We start from the raw sequence: 23576 nt of genomic DNA on the forward strand, positions 1-23576 counted from the left end.
CCACTGATGTATTTACAAAGTGTTTTGAAGAATTATATTTTGTATAAACTAAATGAGATGCTGTCCATGGTGCTAAATGTGATACCAGAGTATAAAAACTCATCAAAGCATATGTTTAGGATAAAGGGAGATACACATACAGGCACAAAAAAGGTGGGATTATCCTAACTCACCTCTAGAGGAGAGTCTGGTTCATCCAGGATGCTCTTTTCACTCTGTATCCGCTGCATCGTCCCTGTAGAACTGGGGTCCATTATCAGCACGTTCTGACTACCAGCTCCGCCGAACTTACAGTCACTCTTTCTGGAGTCAGTCGTCCTGCACACCTCGTAATTGTACACGTGTTGGAGAGTCCCTGTCCCCAAAGTGTCTGAGTAACGTGGTGGATAATATGGAATCACAGGGAGATTGGAGTGATACAGGACACGAGACTGTCTCCATCTGTAGATTTTCACTGAGATAATAACCATTACACACGTGATGAAGAGGAAGGAAACTACAGCCAGAGCCAACACTAAGTAAAAAGTCAGATTGTCGTTGTACTCCTTGTCGTGCGTAAAGTCAGTGAACTCCGACAGCACTTCCGGGAAGCTGTCCGCCACCGCCACGTTAACAACGACTGTAGCTGAACGAGAGGGCTGCCCGTTGTCCTCCACTATAACACTCAGTCTTTGTTTCACTGCGTCTTTATCAGTGACTTGGCGGATAGTTCTTATTTCTCCATTCTGTGAGCCCACTTCAAACAGCGCCCTGTCTGTGGCTTTCTGCAGTTTATAGGAGAGCCAGGCATTCTGTCCAGAGTCCACATCAACAGCCACCACTTTAGTGACCAGATAGCCCACATCTGCTGAACGAGGCACCAGTTCAGCCACCAGAGAGCCACCAGTCTGGACTGGGTACAGAACCTGAGGGGGGTTGTCGTTCTGGTCCTGGATCACTAGTTTCACAGTCACGTTGCTACTGAGTGGAGGAGAGCCTCCATCCTGAGCTTTCACCACTAATTCAAGGTGTTTAATTTGCTCATAATCAAAGGAACGAACCGCACTAAGAACTCCAGTTTCAGAGTTTAAAGACACGTAAGTAGAAACTGGACTACCACCGACCTGTGTGTCTTCTAGAAGATACGATATTCTGGCGTTTTGATTCCAGTCAGAGTCTTTCGCGCTGACAGCAAATATCGAAAATCCAGGGGAGTTATTTTCAGTGACATGAGCAGAATAACTGGTTTTATGAAATAATGGTGCGTTGTCGTTTACGTCAGAGATTTTAAGATGTAATTTTTTTGAGCTAGAAAGTGGGGGAATCCCAAAATCAGTGGCTGTTATTGTTATGTTATATTCTGAAACGGATTCTCGATCAAAGTATTGATCCGAGATTAAATTGTAATAGTTTGTTATTGAGGATTCAATTTTAAACGGAAGTTTAGCATCTATAGAACATTTTATTTGTCCATTTTTATCAGAATCTGCATCTTTTACGTTCAAGATAGCAATCGTTGTACCAGGACGTGCGTCCTCTGATACCGGACTAGAAAATGACATAATATTTATAACTGGGGCATTGTCATTAACATCAATAACATCGATTATAACCTTACTTGTCCCGGTTAAACCACCCTGATCCTTTGCCTCTACTCTCACCTCGTATTTTTTGTCTTTTTCATAATCTATTTGACCAGACACAGAAATTGTTCCGGTGTTTTCATCAATAGTGAATATGTCTGCTGTGCTTCCTTTCATGTTAGACAAGCTGAAAATAATACGTCCATTTGAACCACTGTCTGCATCTGTGGCATTTACAGAAACAATTCGGGTGCCTTTAATCGTGTTTTCCGTCACAGAAGCTTTATACACCGATTGGTTAAACACTGGTGCATTATCATTAACATCTAACACAGTGACATCTATATTTACTGTACCAGATCTCTGTGGTGTTCCTCCGTCAACTGCGATTAGCTTTAAAGAGAAATTTGGGTGTCGCTCTCTGTCTAAAGGCTTCTGGAGCACCATTTCAACATATTTACTTCCGTCTGGATTGGCATGTTGCCTCAAAATAAAATTGTCGTTTGGCGACAAAACATAATCTTGCAACGCGTTCTGACCCACATCAAGATCCTCTGCACTCTGCAGTGGAAACGGAACCCCCACTACCGCTGATTCGCTTATTTCCAAACTGATAGGTTTATCTTTTTTCGGGAAAACTGGTGCGTGATCATTAATATCCAAAACCTCAACAATTATTCTGTGCAGTTCCATTGGATTCTCTAAAATCACCTCAAAGCTGAAGCTACACGGAGTTTCTTCTCCACAAAGCTGCTCTCGATCTATTCTCTCGTTCACGACGAGAATCCCTTTGTCTGTCTTCAGCTCGGTGTAGTGAACGTTTTCACCGGTCACGATACGGGCCCGCCCAGAGCGGAGCCTTTTCAGATCCAAACCCAGATCTTGCGCCACATTACCAATCACCGAGCCTTTCTTCATCTCCTCCGGTATAGAATAACGAATCTGACCACCTACCATGCAAACCACATGAAGCAGCAACATAAGCAGTCCTATTTGTTGTCGCAGTCCACAAAAAGATCGCCATTTTAAGAATATTGGAGATCTTCCAGATGCCATCCCGACAACAAAAAAACGATCGATTTGTATCCGACCAATGTCACGGTGAGGATGATTCAGATATATTGGTTTCCTGGTTGAATCCCCAAAAAGTCTTCTACGTTTATGTGCAAGTCCGTGAGACCATGTTCGCACCAAACCTCGGCGAAACACAGAGAGCCTCTTTCCCTGTGTAATCAGTCAGGGGATGAACTGAATGACGACACAACAGAGGAAAATTATATTTGACTGACCAACAGCGTCGCTTAGAGTCTAAAAAGTGGAAGTTAAATGAGACCAAGTCCACAGTGCTATGACTCATAATTAGACAAATTGAACACATCTCTATCACATGTAAATGTTCCAATGAGACGGATTTTAGATTAGTTGGAAATTTAAAAATGTTCAAAGTCAGTATTTGTACTAAAACAAATAACAGTAACTTGCAAAGATGCTGTAGTAGTTGGAAATTAATGCTGTGTGATGCTCTACTCAGCGATCTCATTTTATTATTACAAGATTCACCATCTTTACAACAGAACATCGACATACCAAAATAAATAAGCAAACCAAAAAAATCTTATATTACTAATGCAGCATTACTTTGCCAAAGTATTTCCCCAATACAACATATAATTACATAGCAGTGTTCGTATAAACTTAGGTGAGGAGCATTTCCTTCCCGATGCTCAATCTATAAAGATTTTCAGATGATCAGCATTTCTATCGGGTAATGAACAGTGTCGTGCTGTCCATGGTGCTGAAAGTAACAGTGTACAATGCAATGACTTGATATATGTCTAAAAACTAGACAGAGAAAGCGAAGCGGCGAGCACAATTATTTAACTCACCTCTAGAGGAGAGTCTGGTTCATCCAGGATGCTCTTTTCACTCTGTATCCGCTGCATCGTCCCTGTAGAACTGGGGTCCATTATCAGCACGTTCTGACTACCAGCTCTGCCGAACTTACAGTCACTCTTTCTGGAGTCAGTCGTCCTGCACACCTCGTAATTGTACACGTGTTGGAGAGTCCCTGTCCCCAAAGTGTCTGAGTAACGTGGTGGATAATATGGAATCACAGGGAGATTGGAGTGATACAGGACGCGAGACTGTCTCCATCTGTAGATTTTCACTGAGATAATAACCACTACACACGTGATGAAGAGGAAGGAAACTACAGCCAGAGCCAGCACTAAGTAAAAAGTCAGGTTGTCGTTGTACTCCTTGTCGTGCGTAAAGTCAGTGAACTCCGACAGCACTTCCGGGAAGCTGTCCGCCACCGCCACGTTAACAACGACTGTAGCTGAACGAGAGGGCTGCCCGTTGTCCTCCACTATAACACTCAGTCTTTGTTTCACTGCGTCTTTATCAGTGACTTGACGGATAGTTCTTATTTCTCCATTCTGTGAGCCCACTTCAAACAGCGCCCTGTCTGTGGCTTTCTGCAGTTTATAGGAGAGCCAGGCATTCTGTCCAGAGTCCACATCAACAGCCACCACTTTAGTGACCAGATAGCCCACATCTGCTGAACGAGGCACCAGTTCAGCCACCAGAGAGCCACCAGTCTGGACTGGGTACAGAACCTGAGGGGGGTTGTCGTTCTGGTCCTGGATCAGTATTTTCACAGACACGTTGCTACTGAGTGGAGGAGATCCTCCATCCTGAGCTTTCACCACTAATTCAAGCTGTTTAATTTGCTCATAATCAAAGGAGCGAACCGCACTAAGAACTCCAGTTTCAGAGTTTAAAGACACGTAAGTAGAAACTGGACTACCACCGACCTGTGTGTCTTCTAGAAGATACGATATTCTGGCGTTTTGATTCCAGTCAGAGTCTTTCGCGCTGACAACAAATATCGAAAATCCAGGGGAATTATTTTCAGTGACATGAGCAGAATAACTGCGTTTGTCAAATATTGGTGCATTATCGTTTACGTCAGAGATTTTAAGATGTAATTTTTTGGAGCTAGAAAGCGGGGGAATCCCAAAATCAGTGGCCATTATTGTTATGTCATATTCTGACACGGATTCTCGATCAAAGTATTGATCTGAGATTAAATTGTAATAATTTGTTAGTGAAGATTCAATTTTAAACGGAAGTTTAGCATCAATGGAACATTTTATTTGTCCATTTTTATCAGAATCTGCATCTTTTACGTTCAAAATTGCAATCGTTGTACCAGGACGTGCGTCCTCTGATACCGGACTAGAAAATGACATAATATTTACAACTGGGGCATTGTCATTAACATCAATAACATCGATTATAACCTTACTTGTCCCGGTTAAACCACCCTGATCCTTTGCCTCTACTCTCACCTCGTATTTTCTGTCTTTTTCATAATCTATTTGACCAGACACAGAAATTGTTCCGGTGTTTTCATCAATAGTGAATAGGTCTGCTGTGCTTCCTTTCATGTTAGACAAGCTGTAAGTAACGGCCCCATACGAACCACTGTCTGCATCTGTGGCATTAACAGTAACAATGCGGGTGCCTTTAATCGTGTTTTCCGTCACAGAAGCTTTATACACCGACTGGTTGAAAACTGGAGCATTGTCATTTGCATCTAAGACTTTTACATCTATATTCACTGTGCCAGATCTCTGTGGTGTTCCTCCGTCAACTGCGATCAGTTTTAACGTCAAATGTGGACGTTGTTCTCTGTCTAAAGGCTTCTGGAGCACCATTTCCACATATTTACTTCCGTCTGGATTGGCATGTTGCTTTAAAATAAAATTATCGTTTGGCGACAAAACATAATCTTGCAACGCGTTCTGACCCACATCAAGATCCTCTGCACTCTGCAGTGGAAACTGAACCCCCACTACCGCTGATTCACTTATTTCAAAACTGAGAGGTTTATCTTTTTTCGGGAAAACTGGTGCGTGATCATTTATATCTAACACTTCAACAGTTATTCTGTGCAGTTCCATTGGATTCTCTAAAATCACCTCAAAGCTGAAGCTACACGGAGTTTCTTCTCCACAAAGCTGCTCTCGATCTATTCTCTCATTCACGACGAGAATCCCTTTGTCTGTCTTCAGCTCGGTGTAGTGAACGTTTTCACCGGTCACGATACGGGCCCGCCCAGAGCGGAGCCTTTTCAGATCCAAACCCAGATCTTGCGCCACATTACCAATCACCGAGCCTTTCTTCATCTCCTCCGGTATAGAATAACGAATCTGACCACCTACCATGCAAACCACATGAAGCAGCAACATAAGCAGTCCTATTTGTTGTCGCAGTCCACAAAAAGATCGCCATCTTAAGAATATTGGAGATCCTCCAGAAGCCATCCCGACAACAAAAAAATGATAGATTTATATCCGAACAATGTCACGGTGAGGATGATTCTGATTTATTTGTTTCCTGGTTGAATCCAAAAAAAGGCTTCAACGTTTATGTGCAAGTCCGTGAGACCATGTTCGCACCAAACCTCGACGAAACACAGAGAGCCTCTTTCCCTGTGTAATCAGTCAGGGGATGAACTGAATGACGACACAACAGATGAAAAATATATTTGACTGACCAACAGCGTCGCTTAGAGTCTAAAAAGTGGAAGTTAAACGAGACTAAGACAACAGTGCTATGACTCATAAATAGACAAATTGAACACATCTCTATCACATGTAGATGTTCCAATGAGACTGATTTTAGTATATTTGGAAATTTAAACATGTTCAAAGTCAGTATCTGTAGTAAAAAAAATACATTGTAAAAGTAGAACGTAGAGTTATGTATCAAAAATAACAGAAATCAAGTCTCAGTAACAATTTGCCTCCAGTGCAACGGAGGGTGCAGGGGAAATAACTAAGTGTGTTATAAAAAGCCTTTAAAAAAATCATTGTTATCAAAAAGTGTACATTCTAAATTGAAATATTTCATGATTGACAGTAACTTATAAAGATGAAGTAGGAGTTGGAATTTAATGCTGTGTGATGCTCTTCTCAGCGATGACATTATATTATTACAAGATTCACCATCTTCACAACAGAACATCGACATACCAAAATAAATAAGTCACACCTGGGACAAACCCCGAAATATATGTTATTACTAATGCAGCATTACTTTGCCAAAGTATTTGTAATACAACATATAATTAAATAGCAGTGTACGTGTAAACTTAGGTGAGGAGCATTTCCTTCCCGATGCTCAATCTTTAAAGATTTTCGCATTATCAGAATTTTATCGGGTAATGAACAGTGTCGTGCTGTCCATGGTGCTGAAAGTAACAGTGTACAATGCAATGACTTGATATATGTCTAAAAACTAGACGGAGAAAGCGAAGTGGCGAGCACAATTATTTAACTCACCTCTAGAGGAGAGTCTGGTTCATCCAGGATGCTCTTTTCACTCTGTATCCGCTGCATTGTCCCTGTAGAACTGGGGTCCATTATCAGTACGTTCTGACTACCAGCTCCGCCGAACTTACAGTCACTCTTTCTGGAGTCAGTCGTCCTGCACACCTCGTAATTGTACACGTGTTGGAGAGTCCCTGTCCCCAAAGTGTCTGAGTAACGTGGTGGATAATATGGAATCACAGGGAGGTTGGAGTGAAACAGGACGCGAGACTGTCTCCATCTGTAGATTTTCACTGAGATGATAACCACTACACACGTGATGAAGAGGAAGGAAACTACAGCCAGAGCCAGCACTAAGTAAAAAGTCAGGTTGTCGTTGTACTCCTTGTCGTGCGTAAAGTCAGTGAACTCCGACAGCACTTCCGGGAAGCTGTCCGCCACCGCCACGTTAACAACGACTGTAGCTGAAAGAGAGGGCTGCCCGTTGTCCTCCACTATAACACTCAGTCTTTGTTTCACTGTGTCTTTATCAGTGACTTGGCGGATAGTTCTTATTTCTCCATTCTGTGAGCCCACTTCAAACAGCGCCCTGTCTGTGGCTTTCTGCAGTTTATAGGAGAGCCAGGCATTCTGTCCAGAGTCCACATCAACAGCCACCACTTTAGTGACCAGATAGCCCACATCTGCTGAACGAGGCACCAGTTCAGCCACCAGAGAGCCACCAGTCTGGACTGGGTACAGAACCTGAGGCGGGTTGTCGTTCTGGTCCTGGATCAGTATTTTCACAGTCACGTTGCTACTGAGTGGAGGAGAGCCTCCATCCTGAGCTTTCACCACTAATTCAAGCTGTTTAATTTGCTCATAATCAAAGGAACGAACCGCACTAAGAACTCCAGTTTCAGAGTTTAAAGACACGTAAGTAGAAACTGGACTACCACCGACCTGTGTGTCTTCTAGAAGATACGATATTCTGGCGTTTTGATTCCAGTCAGAGTCTTTCGCGCTGACAGCAAATATCGAAAATCCAGGGGAGTTATTTTCAGTGACATGAGCAGAATAACTGGTTTTATGAAATAATGGTGCGTTGTCGTTTACGTCAGAGATTTTAAGATGCAATTTTTTTGAGCTAGAAAGTGGGGGAATCCCAAAATCAGTGGCTGTTATTGTTATGTTATATTCTGAAACGGATTCTCGATCAAAGTATTGATCCGAGATTAAATTGTAATAGTTTGTTATTGAGGATTCAATTTTAAACGGAAGTTTAGCGTCAATAGAACATTTTATTTGTCCATTTTTATCAGAATCTGTATCTTTTACGTTCAAGACAGCAATTGTTGTACCGGGACGTGCGTCCTCTGATACCGGACTAGAAAATGACATAATATTTATAACTGGAACATTGTCATTAACATCAATAACATCGACTATAACCTTACTTGTCCCGGTTAAACCACCCTGATCCTTTGCCTCTACTCTCACCTCGTATTTTTTGTCTTTTTCATAATCTATTTGACCAGACACAGAAATTGTTCCGGTGTTTTCATCAATAGTGAATATGTCTGCTGCGCTTCCTTTCATGTTAGACAAGCTGTAAACAATACGTCCATTTGAACCACTGTCTGCATCTGTGGCATTTACAATAACAATGCGGGTGCCCTTAATCGTGTTTTCCGTCACGGAAGATTTATACACCGACTGGTTGAAAACTGGGGCATTATCATTTGCATCTAACACAGTTACATCTATATTCACTGTGCCAGATCTCTGTGGTGTTCCTCCGTCAACTGCGATTAGTTTTAATGTCAAATGTGGACGTCGTTCTCTGTCTAAAGGCTTCTGGAGCACCATTTCAACATATTTACTTCCGTCTGGATTGGCATGTTGCCTCAAAATAAAATTGTCGTTTGGCGACAAAACATAATCTTGCAATGCGTTCTGACCCACATCAAGATCCTCTGCACTCTGCAGTGGAAACTGAACCCCCACTACCGCTGATTCACTTATTTCAAAACGGATAGGTTTATTGTTTTTCGGGAAAACTGGTGCGTGATCGTTTATATCCAAAACCTCAACAGTGATTCTGTGCAGTTCTATTGGATTCTCTAAAATCACCTCAAAGCTGAAGCTACACGGAGTTTCTTCTCCACAAAGCTGCTCTCGATCTATTCTCTCATTCACGACGAGAATCCCTTTGTCTGTCTTCAGCTCGGTGTAATGAACGTTTTCACCGGTCACGATACGGGCCCGCCCAGAGCGGAGCCTTTTCAGATCCAAACCCAGATCTTGCGCCACATTACCAATCACCGAGCCTTTCTTCATCTCCTCCGGTATAGAATAACGAATCTGACCACCTACCATGCAAACCACATGAAGCACCAACATAAGCAGTCCTATTTGTTGTCGCAGTCCACAAAAAGATCGCCATTTTAAGAATATTGGAGATCCTCGAGATGCCATCCCGACCACAAGTAAACGATCGATTTATATCCGTACAATGTCACGGTGAAGATGATTCAGATATATTGGTTTCCTGGTTGAATCCTAAAAAAGTCTCCAACGTTCATCTGCAAGTCCGTGAGACCATGTTCGCACCAAACCTCGACGAAACACAGAGAGCCTATTTCACTGTATAATCACTCAGGGGATGGACTGAATGACGACACAACAGAGGAAAATTATATTTGACTGACCAACAGCGTCGCTTAGAGTCTAAAAAGTGGAAGTTAAGCGAGACCAAGACAACAGTGCTATGACTCATAAATAGACAAATTGAACACATCTCTATCACATGTAGATGTTACAATGAGACTGATTTTAGTATATTTGGAAATTTAAACATGTTCAAAGTCAGTATCTGTACTAAAACAAATACATTGTAAAAGTAGAACGTAGAGTTATGTATCAAAAATAACAGAAAATCAAGTCTCAGTAACAATTTGCCTCCAGTGCAACGGATGGTACAGGGGAAATGACTAAGTGTGTTATAAAAAGCCTAACAAAAATTAATTGTTATCTAAGAGTGTACATTCTAAATTGACATATTTATTGATTGACAGTAACTTATAAAGATGAAGTAGGAGTTGGAAATGAATGCTGTGTGATGCTCTACTCAGCGATGACATTATATTATTACAAGATTCACCATCTTCACAACAGAACATCGACATACCAAAATAAATAAGTCACACCTGGGGCAAACCCCAAAATATATGTTATCACTAATGCAGCATTACTTTGCCAAAGTATTTGTAATACAACATATAATTACATAGCAGTGTTCGTATAAGCTTAGGTGAGGAGCATTTCCTTCCCGATGCTCAATCTATAAAGATTTTCAGATGATCAGCATTTCTATCGGGTAATGAACAGTGTCGTGCTGTCCATGGTGCTGAAAGTAACAGTGTACAATGCAATGACTTGATATATGTCTAAAAACTAGACAGAGAAAGAGAAGCGGCGAGCACAATTATTTAACTCACCTCTAGAGGAGAGTCTGGTTCATCCAGGATGCTCTTTTCACTCTGTATCCGCTGCATCGTCCCTGTAGAACTGGGGTCCATTATCAGCACGTTCTGACTACCAGCTCCTCCGAACTTACAGTCACTCTTTCTGGAGTCAGTCGTCCTGCACACCTCGTAATTGTACACGTGTTGGAGAGTCCCTGTCCCCAAAGTGTCTGAGTAACGTGGTGGATAATATGGAATCACAGGGAGGTTGGAGTGAAAGAGGACGCGAGACTGTCTCCATCTGTATATTTTCACTGAGATAATAACCACTACACACGTGATGAAGAGGAAGGAAACTACAGCCAGAGCCAACACTAAGTAAAAAGTCAGGTTGTCGTTGTACTCCTTGTCGTGCGTAAAGTCAGTGAACTCCGACAGCACTTCCGGGAGGCTGTCCGCCACCGCCACGTTAACAACGACTGTAGCTGAACGAGAGGGCTGCCCGTTGTCCTCCACTATCACAGTCAGTCTTTGTTTCACTGCGTCTTTATCAGTGACTTGGCGGATAGTTCTTATTTCTCCATTCTGTGAGCCCACTTCAAACAGCGCCCTGTCTGTGGCTTTCTGCAGTTTATAGGAGAGCCAGGCATTCTGTCCAGAGTCCACATCAACAGCCACCACTTTAGTGACGAGATAGCCCACATCTGCTGAACGAGGCACCAGTTCAGCCACCAGAGAGCCACCAGTCTGGACTGGGTACAGAACCTGAGGGGGGTTGTCGTTCTGGTCCTGGATCAGTATTTTCACAGTCACGTTACTACTGAATGGAGGAGAGCCTCCATCCTGAGCTTTGATGACGAACATCAGTTCTTTGATTTGCTCGTAATCATATGAACGATCTGCACAAATGACTCCGGTTTCAGCATTAACGGAAACATATTGAGATACTGGTGATCCACCAATCTCACAGTCTTCCAAAATATAAGAAACACGGGCGTTCTGGTTTTCATCGGGGTCTTTAGCATTAACACTTAGTACAGAAACGCCTGGGGAGTTATTCTCTGTTATGAAAGCACTGTAAAGGCCTCTCGGAAATACGGGGGCATTGTCGTTGACATCCGAGACCTTTAAATAAAACGTTCTTTTAGTTGAGAGGGGAGGCGATCCTGCGTCCGACGCAATGACAGTGATGTTCCACTCTGACAGGTGTTCACGATCTAATGGGGCATCAGTTAACAATGCATAATAATTTCTCACGTTGGATTTAATTTTAAAAGGAACACTGCCTTCGATCGTGCACCTTATTTGACCGTTTTCAGCCGAATCAACATCTTTAACATTAATTATGCCGATGGTGGTACCAGCAGGCGAGTCTTCCGAAACAGAGCTGGTGAATGACATAACGTTAATGACCGGAGCGTTATCATTTACATCTATAACCTCAATTTCAACTTTACTTGAATCTGTTAGTCCTCCTTGATCTTTAGCTTCCACTCTGAACTCAAATTTTTTGTCTTTTTCAAAATCGATTTCCTTCGCCACATAAATTCTCCCTGTAGCCTCATCTATGTCAAACAAATCAGCTATTCCTGCTTTTGACTTTGAGAAAAAATATGTTACTCGGCCGTTTGAACCGCTATCTGCGTCGCTTGCATTCACGGTAACAATAGGAGTACCCTTCGGTGCGTTTTCGATCACAGTTCCCTTATATATCGATTGATTAAAGACAGGCGCATTATCATTAATATCCAAGACATTGATACCTATATTTACTGTACCGGATCTCTGTGGATTTCCTCCGTCCACTGCCAACAACTTTAGAGACAGGCGTGGCTGTTCTTCTCGGTCTAATGATTTCTGAAGCACAATTTCAGCATATTTACTGCCATCCGGATTAACATTCTGTTTCAACGCAAAATTGTCGTTGGGGGTTAAAATGTAGTTCTGCAGACCGTTTGGCCCAACGTCAGCATCGTCCGCACTCTCCAAAACAAAACGGGAGCCGAGTGCGGCTGATTCGCTTATTTCAAATTCCTGATGGCTGTTTTGAAATGTGGGAGCGTTGTCGTTTACGTCCAGTACCTCTATGGTCACAGGGTGCAGCTCCATGGGGCTTTCCAGTAAAATCTCAAAGGTAAAGCTACACGGTGTCACGTCACCACAAAGCTGCTCTCGGTCTATTCGCTCATTCACGACCAAGGTCCCTTTGTCTGTCTTCAGCTCGGTGTACTGAATGCTCTCTCCGGTCACGATGCGGGCCCGACCAGAACGCAGCCTTTTTAAATCCAAACCCAGGTCTTGTGCGATGTTACCAACAAGAGACCCTTTCTTCATCTCCTCTGGGATCGAATACCGGATCTGTCCCTCCGTTTGAAGAAGAAAAATAAGCTGCAACATAAATACATACACTACCCCTCGCGATCTCCCAAACAATCGCCATTTTAGTCCTCCGTCTCGATGATGTTCTATAAATGCCATGTGAAAAGGACGTCTGAGCAAAACAAAGCAGATTTCAACTCAAAGAGAAAATCGCAAATATTACAGACTGATTTCTAGTAGCGTTTGAAGTTGAAATCAAACGTCTAAGAACCCCAGCTCGTATGAGACGCAGATCATCTCCTCCTCTAAAAACGCAGTGACAGGGGAGGCGACGACACTGCCCCACAATCAAAGGTTGAATTGATTTACCAGACAACAGCGTCACTTAGAGGATAATACATGAAAATTGTATAACCAGACATTATATCATGAGTTTTTTTATGATATTCTCGACAGCAACGACAAACTTGGAAATAAACACACGTGTATGATTGCAAATTCTAATTCTGTAAGTAATGTAATGTAAATTTTGTACAGCCAATAAGATTTCCCCCAGGGGAACGATCAAGTATTTCTGACTATGAAACATCTATTTACAGTTGTATAAATGAGCCTCAATCTTTAAAAAAAAAAAATCTAATAGAAAAGAAACAAAAAAAGAGAGGAATAAGCGGGTGCAAATTCGTAATCAGTAAAATTTTGATTTGTTGTTTATATCATAGGAGTTGCATTTAATCATCCTAAATTTGTGTGATGTCATTAAAATGTGATTTTGTCCTTATAAAAGAACATAAGGAAAGTAATGAGTATCTTCAGGAATGGAAAAAACACTAAACCACTATGAACAAAGTACTGCAATATAATACTAATTTGCAAGGAATATTTAGCAACAATTAATTATTATTTACTACCCTATAACATGTTATTATATGTATTATTATTATTACTTGTAGTAGTACCAGACGTAGTAGCAGTAGTAGTAGTAGTATTTAGAACGGGCAATATCTCAGCGCAAAACCCACCTTCAGCACCATGGACAGAGCAATAGCCGGAGACCCGATCACCATTCATTTAAACATGCTGCGCTCTGTGCTTACTTTCTAATGTGCCCACAACCGGTAACCATAAACATAAATAGCATTATGTTCACAGATGTTGGAGTCAATTTGATTTCAATTAAATCCGAAAGGACAGACTTACCAGAGTAGACATGCGAGATACTGCTGACGACTGCTCTCCATTATGCAAAGTTTCATTTCCAGCGCCATCCACACTCAACAGATCTTGACTCATTGGCTGCATATATTTCGTGTCACTCTTTCTGGAGTCAGTCGTCCTGCACACCTCGTAATTGTACACGTGTTGGAGAGTCCCTGTCCCCAAAGTGTCTGAGTAACGTGGTGGATAATATGGAATGACAGGGACATTTGAGTGATACAGGACGCGAGACTGTCTCAATCTGTAGATTTTCACTGAGATAATAACCACTACACACGTGATGAAGAGGAAGGAAACTACAGCCAGAGCCAACACTAAGTAAAAAGTCAGGTTGTCGTTGTACTCCTTGTCGTGCGTAAAGTCAGTGAACTCCGACAGCACTTCCAGGAAGCTGTCCGCCACCGCCACGTTAACAACGACTGTAGCTGAATGAGAGGGCTGCCCGTTGTCCTCCACTATAACACTCAGTCTTTGTTTCACAGCATCTTTATCAGTGACTTGGCGGATAGTTCTTATTTCTCCATTCTGTGAGCCCACTTCAAACAGCGCCCTGTCTGTGGCTTTCTGCAGTTTATAGGAGAGCCAGGCATTCTGTCCAGAGTCCACATCAACAGCCACCACTTTAGTGACCAGATAGCCCACATCTGCTGAACGACGCACCAGTTCAGCCACCAGAGAGCCAGTCCAGACTGGTGGCTCTCTGGTGGCTGAAGTTTAACCTCTCCCGTGTATGAGTTTATTTCGAAAGGACAAGAGGAATCCTCCTCCAAGTGATTGAAAAAATAGGTTACGTTACCATTTTAACCTTGGTCCACATCTACGGCACTGACTCTGGCAATGACTGTGCCTCGACCGACATTTTCAATCACAGACGCTTTGTACACAGACTGCGTAAAAACGGGTGCATTGTCGTTTGCGTCCAGTGCATCCTCACTGTCCCAGACCTCTGCGGCTCCCCGCCATCCACAGCCGTTAAAATGAGCGTATGCTCGCTTTTCTCCTCTCGGTCCAAACCAGTCTGAAGCATCATTTCAGCGTATTTACTCCCATCTGATCAAGTGTGTTGTTTGAGAACAAAATGCTCATTTGCTTTCAAAGAGTAACTTTGCAGTGAGTTTATTCCTACGTCAGGATCAGCTGCGCTATCGAGCAAGAATAATGTCCCTGTGGGGCGTAGATTCACTAATTTCCAAATTGATTTCCTTTTTGGGAAACGCAGGAGCATGATCATTTATATCTTGTATTTCGATGGTAATGGAAAACAACTCAAGTGGCTCTTCCAGGACAATTTCCAGACTAAAGCTACACGGGGATTTCTTGGTGCATAATTTTTCTCTGTCAATTCGTTCACTGACAATAATATGCCCTTTGTTCAGCACCTCATACTGGCTGTCGTCATCGATAACAAGTCGAGCTCGACCAGAAACCGACCTTTTTACATCCAAGCCCAGGTCTTTTGCAACGTCTCCGACAAACAATCCTTTTCTCATCGTAACGGATTTGCCCACTAACCGCAGAAACAACTGCAACATTATATTTAGAATGGGAATTTATACAATTGATGATGTAGAATTAAAGTTTTCTGATAATACACTGAACTATAAATATGAATTACAAAAAAGTGTGTAAGTATGGGGACACTGCATTGGTTTGGGCAGAGGCCGAGAGCAAACACATCTAACCCTCACATCTTCTTTTAGAGCAACAGCTCCATATAGTCTTAAATGTAAGTAAGTGATCTGATATTTTTTTTACAGCAATAAAAGAGGACAGACAGGCATATAGATAGATAGATAGATAGATAGATAGATAGATAGATAGATAGATAGATAATCTCTTCTCTCATTAACCAGTCTAACTGATAAATCCAGTGACCTACATTTGAGCAGTGGAATTATCATCCATTATGAAACTACTGCAATGCTCACCCACAAGCAAGAACGGATCAACATTTTACAGCAGTATATTTCTTCTGTATGTTCCTGAAACATGATGTCTGCATGAGTAGGAATAACAATTTTATAGGTCAGGATTTTGCATTTCATCATGTTCTCTCATGCACACACACTCTTTCTGTGCCTGACAGCACTCGCACTCACAGAACAAAACATTCCGCACATCATGATTGTGCATTATTCAGGGAGTCACTGCAGAGCAGCAGCCACATTTATTAATATTTATGTAATTTAAAGCCTGCAGGGGTCGAATCACACAGCACACACCAATGCAGCTGCCTGTGTTACAAGAACGTTCAGTCTTGCAGGAATAAGAAATGTGTCTTATAAACACTCCTAACATATGTTAGCTGGTTTCAACAAGGTTTCCATGTGGTGAAATAGAGATAAAGAGATAAAGAATGGAGATGGAAAATGGACTAAACCTAAGTTTGCGTCAACTGTGTTTCATATTGACCGTGGGAATTGAGTTTTGTGTTGATGAGGCTGTAGCAGCAACATAACACAGTATAAAGAAATAGTGTACAATTTGACATTTAAAATGAATGGGAAAAGAAAACTGTCTTACCTGTTCGATCAAAGTAGACGGTTCATTCAAGAAGAGCAATGTGGAAAGAAACAAGGAGAAAAGAGATAACAATTAGTATGAATCCTAATAAAACCCAATCAGATCATTCATATGCATGGATCATATCGTTGGGTGACGACATGGCATAGACTGATAGGAACAAGTGAAAATATGTTATAAACAAATACACATGGAAACACAGCTTAAAGGGTGTCATTAAAAGATGGATGCTCCTATGTGTCAGAGGTTTTCCAACATTTCATCCTCTACACAACATGTGTGTGTAAATAAAAAAAAGACTTCCCACAGTATTTAAAAACACTAGAGACTCAGTGATGCTTGTGTTAATTGGCATTTTGTTGACATACTTTTCTATCACGCTCCAATGTTGTCAAATACATTGCTTCAAACAGTGTTCTCATGACCCAGATAATGTCTAAAAAAAGCACTGGTTGTTTTTTTTTTCCTTCTCCTTCCCCAGCTGAAAGTAGGAGCACAAATTGGCCCACAGCTATAACACCAAGATGAACACACATGAATTCACATGGGAGTTATTTTGCTGACAAAACTTATCTGCTTCACTGGCATGACACTGTCAGTAGCAGGCACACACACAAACACACACACACACACACACACACACACACACACACACACACACACACACACACACACACACACACACACACACACACACACACACACACACACACACTACACGCACACAAACAACCATTTGACTGTCGAATTAGACTCTAACCACTGATCTGAGTGCAGCTCATGTACTGTGCACTTTCATGTTTTTCTTTTTTATGGTTGTATATTTTTGTAATTAAAATGTTACACTGCATGTTTACTATTGTATGTCTAAATCTTGTGCCCTAGTAGAGTCTAGTTGACACCTGATCTAAAAAAAAAACATGGGTTTAAAAATGAAAGAAAAATAAGCAACACTTATCTGTTGTAAGTTGTAACTTTAATTATTTGATTAGCTACTTAAGTATAGTGTTGATGTTTTTTTGATTTCTGAACTGCTAGATTGCTTTCAAATTCTTTTTTTTTTACTGAACAATAAACTGAGAAGGACACTTGGTCCATGTTTGCACAATGACAACCTACTGAGAAATAAATTGTTATGTTGTCAATGATTCTTTGAGAGAGAAACAAAGACCAATACCATTGTTATTCTTTTATTCTTTACATTTGCTAGTTTTTAGGGCAGCACTCACGTCACAAGGGCAACAACAATTTAAATAAACAATCCATTCATAATCAGCTCCCCTGGTTAAACACATCTTATTATATGTCAGTGGACAAATATATATGATTATCAAAGCTGAAATCTCAAATTAGCTGCAAAATTATGGTTAAAAATAAAGTATTTAGCAAATATCTAGAAGTGTTGTTTTGCATTAACTAAATACAATTATCTACAGAAGGTTAATTTTGGTTTTATTCACCAACATGTTGCAAATTCTTGCTGCTCTAACAAGAAGGAGGGCATGTTGCAAGTAATTACTTAAAGCTTATTGTGTGTAGAGACTCTCTACCATATTTTAATTATTCACATTAAAAAAATTGAAACCAGTTATCTTAAAGTAGAGGTCTTCTTTTTTATTGACTGTGTAGCTGACAATTTTTTTGGGGGTGAATTTGCATTACCATGTGCTGTTGTTATCATATCCATGTGTTTAAGTTTCTGTTACTGAGCTTCACTTATGTCCTTCACAACTTCTGTGCAGCAGGTCATGCAGCTCATGGAGAAGTGTAACACAATCATCTCTTAATGTTTATTTTTCATCAGAAATATACAGTCTATTCAAACATTTTTCAAGTCGTGTAGCGCAAATGTTTTGCTTTTAATGTCTGTCACAACAAATCATGTGTTATTTTCTGAAAACATAAAAGCAATTTCAAAAACTGAATTGAGTGTATTCCAGCTGAAAAGAGATTGTTTTACACAAAACTCAAAAACGAGGCAAAGACAAGTTTACCACAGACGAAAGCAAAACAACAGCTCGGACTATATATTATATCAACTGTATCACTCTCAGAAGACATATGGGTAAATATAGTCAGAGGACTATCATGCATTGTAAATGCAAAATATAAGACACATCAACATTAGGTGATTGGTTATATTAATCTTCTTAACGGACATATTTAATATTTATATATTATGAGATTTTATCAGAGAGAAACTCATGCTTATGTTTTTCATTAATACCCTATAACCATCTGTTTAGTTTGTTAAGGTGTGGCAACAATTCATATTAGCAGATAACAAATCAGAGAAAAATAAGCATGGCAACCCATCAATCGAGAAAAGAGAGTAAAAGAGTTCAAACTAATGACAGAGTACAATAATATAATTAGGCAGGCAAACAAAACAAACCTGACTGAAGTTACACAAGAAACTGTCTTTAATTTGAACAGCATAATTGCTTTATTCAATCAAATGGCATAGTTTATACTGTTTTCAAAAAATATTCCAGAAGATAAAAGGTTAAGATCACCATTTAAGCTTAAGGTCAGATTTCAGGGAAATAGGAATAAGGTCATATACAAAATCTCTAAGACCATTACAAAACATTGTGATGCACTTACATCATTTTCATCCAAATACTTGTAGAAAAGTGAACATAACAGTATGGATTTTACTACAAATTCTATTCAACCTTGATAAAAAATAATGGAATTATAATTAATTGGACAGTCAGAAGGGGCTTGGATTATTTGACCATACTGTATATGTACTATTTATGTTATGGTCGATTCTCACTTGACCACGTAGCAAGGATGAGGTACACCTGCCCTCACCTTCAGACTAGCTCTGTCTGCACTAATGCGCCTCAGGGTGCTTTTCTGATAGGCTGCGCTTCTTTTCTTCAGTGTGTCAGTGTCTGTGTTTGCGCCAAAACGGAAGTCCCCTCTCCACGAGCCAGTGGTCAAGAAGGAATCATAGCGATCATCATTTAGCAGGGTCCCACAATGACTGAAGTCTGTAAAACTAGGGGGGCAGTAGGTCGTGGGGAAGACGGGGAGACTGGCGGTTGTTGAACGGTAAACGTAACTTTGCCGGCACAGTTTAAAATAAAACACCCCGGTGATTAAAAGGAGGAAAAGGAAAGAAACGGTTGACAGAGCGATGATCAAATAGAGCGTTAGCTTATCGCTGTCCTGTGATTCATCAACAAACTCAAAAAGTTCATTTAAAACCGGCAGGCCATCACCGATTACTATGCTGACTGTAGCAGTGGCGGAGAGAGATTCTGGCCCGTTATCCGTTACCAAAACGACAACAGTCTGTTTCTGTTCATCCTCCTCCATGAATGGTCGCGCTGTTCTGATTTCACCTGTGTGCAGCCCCACCATAAACAGGTTAGGCCTCGTTGCTGTGATTATTTTGTAAGAAAGCCAGGCGTTGTGGCCAGAGTCTGCGTCCACAGCTACCACTTTAGTAACCAGGTACCCTCTGGGTGCTTCTATTGGCACCATATCTTCAGCGATGAACCCGCTGGACTGGACAGGATATAGGACCGCAGGTGTATTGTCATTTTGGTCCTTAATGAAAACGTGTATCGTGCAGGTAGCGGAGAGTGGGGGGTCGCCTCCATCTCGAGCTATCACCTTGATTTGGAAGTGAACTGACTGTTCATAATCGAAGAGACGAGATGTGAAGAGCTCCCCCGTGTCTGAGTTGATGGTGAGAAAAGAGAACACTTCTGAGTTTGTGTCCCTTGAAATTTGGAACAGCACTTTAGCATTAGGTCCATCGTCAGTGTCCTCTGCTTTCACTTTCATGACAAACGTTCCAATTGGTTGGTTTTCCAAAATGTTGGCATTGTACTCGCTCTGCATAAAAGTCGGGGGGTTATCATTTATATCATTAACCACGATTGTTAGAACTTTTACACTGGAGAGTGAGGGGGAGCCTGCATCAGTGGCAGTGATTGAGATGTTATACCCTGGCTGAAGCTCTCTGTCTAGTTTCCCGTCAGTCACTAACATGTAATAGTTTTTTACCTCTGAAACAAATTTAAATGGGACATTGTCTGGGATCGTACATGTGACTTGCCCACTGCTTCCAGTGTCCATGTCATAGATATTAATCAGAGCAACCATGGTACCTGGTTTAGAGTCTTCACCTATGTTGGCAGATGCTGACTTTATTTCTATCACGGGCTCATTGTCATTTACGTCAATGACATCAATTATAAGTTTACAGTGAGAGGCCTGACCACCGCCATCTTTAGCCTGAACATCTAACTCGTGCGTACTAGCCTCCTCATAGTCAATAAGACCAACTACCCGTACTTCTCCAGTCAGGGGATTCATATCAAGAACTCCTGCGAGCTTGTCTGAAAGGTGACTGAAAGAGTACGTTATCTCCCCATAAACACCTTCATCCAAGTCCGTGGCATTCAGTGTCAATATGACAGTCCCTACGGCAGAGTTTTCTGGCACAGACGCTTTGTAAACTCGTTGGCTAAAAACTGGGACATTGTCATTGGCATCCAAAACACGGACGTGTATAGAGGCGGTTCCTGATCTGACTGGATTACCCCCGTCAATTCCATTGATTTTCAGTACATGTTCAGCCTTTGCCTCCCTGTCCAGGGGCTTTTTAAGAACAAGTTCCGGATAGGCATTGCCGTTGATTTGCGTGCTCATTTCCAGTGCAAAATGATCGTTCGGGCTCAGTTTATATTCACGTATTGAGTTGGTACCCAGATCGGGGTCATGCGCGCTCTCCAATGGAAAGCGCCTCCCTAGAACTGTGGATTCGACTAAATCCAGATGTATGTCTCCAGCAGCAAAAACCGGGCTGTTGTCATTTATATCAGCAATGTCCAGAACTAAGCTGTGTGCTTGGAGGGGAGCCTCCAGTAAGAGCTGATACTGTAGGATGCAGACAGCTGCTTGCGCGCAGAGCTCCTCTCGGTCTATCCGCTGGCTGATCAAAAGATTGCCTGACGCAGTGTCCAGTTCACACAGCTGGCCGGTTCCTTCAGCAACAACCCGGGCGCGACGAGCGCCAAGCTCCGTCACTTTCAGCCCCAGATCCCGCGCAACATTCCCGATAACAGAGCCCCGCTGCATCTCCTCTGGAAGGACATAACGGACTTCTCCAAACGAAACACCAAAAAGGAGGCTAAAGAATAAAAAACGCAGCCATCGTTTGAAGTTTTCTGGTTGGTCCATTATTAAACATGCCTTCAGAAACAAATGTACCGCCGACATCATAGAAATCCTACACGTTTACATCCGAATATGGAGCTGAAAATGTTGCTGTAACACACCGAGTCCCTGCTTCTCAACTGAGTTAATCATGCTCTATTAAGAAAGCTGTCGGCTTGGATCCCTCTCTCTATTCCCATTTCACCACTGCTCTCTCTCCGTCTCTCTTCTCTCTCTCTCTCTCGCTCACTCGCACACACAATCCTCCCTCTCCAACACACACCCACGCAAGCACACACAGCCCGCGGCTCCAGCCCAATACTCCAGTTCCACTGACACAGATAAGGTGAGACACGCCATCCACAGCATCCATGAGTCAGATATTATAAAAGAGCGTCACCAAGAGACTGAGAGGATAATTACAACGGTGGACAGTATACAGCAATGAGATACGTGTGCATTATATTTGTCATTTTTGCACCACATGCAACCAAGGCAAGACCAGAACAAATCAGGCTGTGCTAACTTAATATTACAATAAAAGCTTAATAACATTGATGCAGAATGGACACAGTAAAAGCAACACCTGAATAATGCAATGCCGTTCTTTACAGAAGTTTCCCATGAATGCTTTGTGCTTATTGTTTGATTACATTTTTATTATGTTTCATTTAACATTTCCCTGACAATGAATTCATTATAATGCTCTACATCTAGTGTAATATATGAATTTGCATTGCATTGCGGATAATATGGTCAAACTGCAACTGTGGATGTTACACACTCTCCAGGCTAACCATACTGAGGAAGAGCACTAAATGCTGCATGGCTGTGAAAACCACCTCCCACCAGCAGAGGGCCTGCAACATTATACTTCATACAAGTATGACGCTACTTCCTGTGTTGCTGAGAAAGATTCACAGTTGATCCAGCTCTAGAGAAATGACTGACTCTCCTCAGAGTCTGGTCTGAGAGTCACAGTCTTAAACACATGGTTAAATCTGCAGTGAATCACATAACTTCCAGGAATTGTACACCTTCAAAGTGAAGAATGACAGGGTTGACTTCTCACTCACAACACATTACTTGAGTCAATTTTTTCTCCCTGCTTGATGTGCTACAGGGCACTCCACACACAAACAACTAACACAACACAATGTTTTGTTTTCCCACAGGCCATTGCCTTACAGCAGTGTATATAATAGTCAAACACATATTGTGCAATAGCATGTTCATGATATCTCCGTATTCACTTGACAGTATATTCTTCAATCAACACTGCACATGCACAAACAAGCTCTGAATGAAGAGTAGCATATTAAACGTGCAATACTATGAAGCAGTGAATGCAAACTGAAAAGCTCCAGGTCAATGATGAATTGCATCTTACATTATAATATTTCTGGTGTGTGATAAATATACAAGATAGATATGAGAGCTTGAAAATGAATGTTAAATATGAAAAAAATCACAGGTTTCTAAATGAACTCAAATTAAGGACCAGAGAATTAGAAAAAGATGACTTAAATGTGGAAGAGCTCTGAAAATACATTTTACAGCATTTTGTGTCCAGTTCAGAGTTTCTATTAATGAGTAAGTAATTGTAATCTCCTTTTGTTGAATAAGATCTTTTCAGCACCAGTGACTGAATACAGTACTCTCCCTCCCTCTGTTATGAACTGAAGTACCCACTTCTATGTATATGTCTCATGACCTCTACACCAGAACCAATATCCTTATCACCAACCCTGCATTTAAGAATGTTACTGTTATCATTGAAAATCCCCAAAAATGTTGAGTGACAAAAAAAGTACTGGAATTATTGTGTAGCTGTACAAACAATAATGTAACTGTTTCTGTGGACAGTTAGTAAACATCAAGCCAAAAACGTGTCTGCCAAATAATTTATTATTTATTTCAAAGGGCAAAACACATATCAGAATTACTTCAAATATAGTCAAATTAAGTAAAAAGTCCGCAAATATAGT

At 41.3% G+C, this 23576-nt stretch overlaps 6 protein-coding genes across 29 annotated transcripts in view; all 6 read right to left on the minus strand.

Annotated features, from left to right (window-relative positions):
* Positions 1-23576, minus strand: part of LOC117768880 (protocadherin gamma-A11-like) — a 253231-nt gene that overhangs the window by 139169 nt on the left and 90486 nt on the right. The window lies entirely within an intron of this gene.
* On the minus strand, positions 165-2755 carry LOC117768895 (protocadherin gamma-A5-like). The gene has a single exon (XM_034597380.1). It carries the CDS (start codon positions 2616-2618, stop codon positions 165-167), a length of 2454 nt encoding a protein of 817 aa, XP_034453271.1. The 5' UTR covers positions 2619-2755.
* LOC117768893 (protocadherin gamma-A2-like) lies at positions 3276-6189 on the minus strand. Its single transcript, XM_034597378.1, has one exon. It carries the CDS (start codon positions 5891-5893, stop codon positions 3440-3442), a length of 2454 nt encoding a protein of 817 aa, XP_034453269.1. The 5' UTR covers positions 5894-6189; the 3' UTR covers positions 3276-3439.
* On the minus strand, positions 6905-9495 carry LOC117768894 (protocadherin gamma-A11-like). Its single transcript, XM_034597379.1, has one exon. The coding sequence runs from the start codon at positions 9356-9358 to the stop codon at positions 6905-6907; it is 2454 nt and encodes an 817-aa protein (XP_034453270.1). The 5' UTR covers positions 9359-9495.
* Positions 10372-12952, minus strand: LOC117768896 (protocadherin gamma-A3-like). The gene has a single exon (XM_034597381.1). The coding sequence runs from the start codon at positions 12823-12825 to the stop codon at positions 10372-10374; it is 2454 nt and encodes an 817-aa protein (XP_034453272.1). The 5' UTR covers positions 12826-12952.
* LOC117768889 (protocadherin gamma-A2) lies at positions 18179-21871 on the minus strand. The gene has a single exon (XM_034597373.1). It carries the CDS (start codon positions 21652-21654, stop codon positions 19186-19188), a length of 2469 nt encoding a protein of 822 aa, XP_034453264.1. The 5' UTR covers positions 21655-21871; the 3' UTR covers positions 18179-19185.

The sequence above is a fragment of the Hippoglossus hippoglossus genome, chromosome 10 (assembly GCF_009819705.1).
Source record: "Hippoglossus hippoglossus isolate fHipHip1 chromosome 10, fHipHip1.pri, whole genome shotgun sequence".
NCBI lineage: Eukaryota > Metazoa > Chordata > Actinopteri > Pleuronectiformes > Pleuronectidae > Hippoglossus > Hippoglossus hippoglossus.

Coding starts and splice junctions, on each gene's coding strand:
- LOC117768895 (XM_034597380.1), bottom strand. CDS start 2,618: ATGGCATCTGGAAGATCTCCAATATTCTTAAAATGGCGATCTTTTTGT.
- LOC117768893 (XM_034597378.1), bottom strand. CDS start 5,893: ATGGCTTCTGGAGGATCTCCAATATTCTTAAGATGGCGATCTTTTTGT.
- LOC117768894 (XM_034597379.1), bottom strand. CDS start 9,358: ATGGCATCTCGAGGATCTCCAATATTCTTAAAATGGCGATCTTTTTGT.
- LOC117768896 (XM_034597381.1), bottom strand. CDS start 12,825: ATGGCATTTATAGAACATCATCGAGACGGAGGACTAAAATGGCGATTG.
- LOC117768889 (XM_034597373.1), bottom strand. CDS start 21,654: ATGATGTCGGCGGTACATTTGTTTCTGAAGGCATGTTTAATAATGGAC.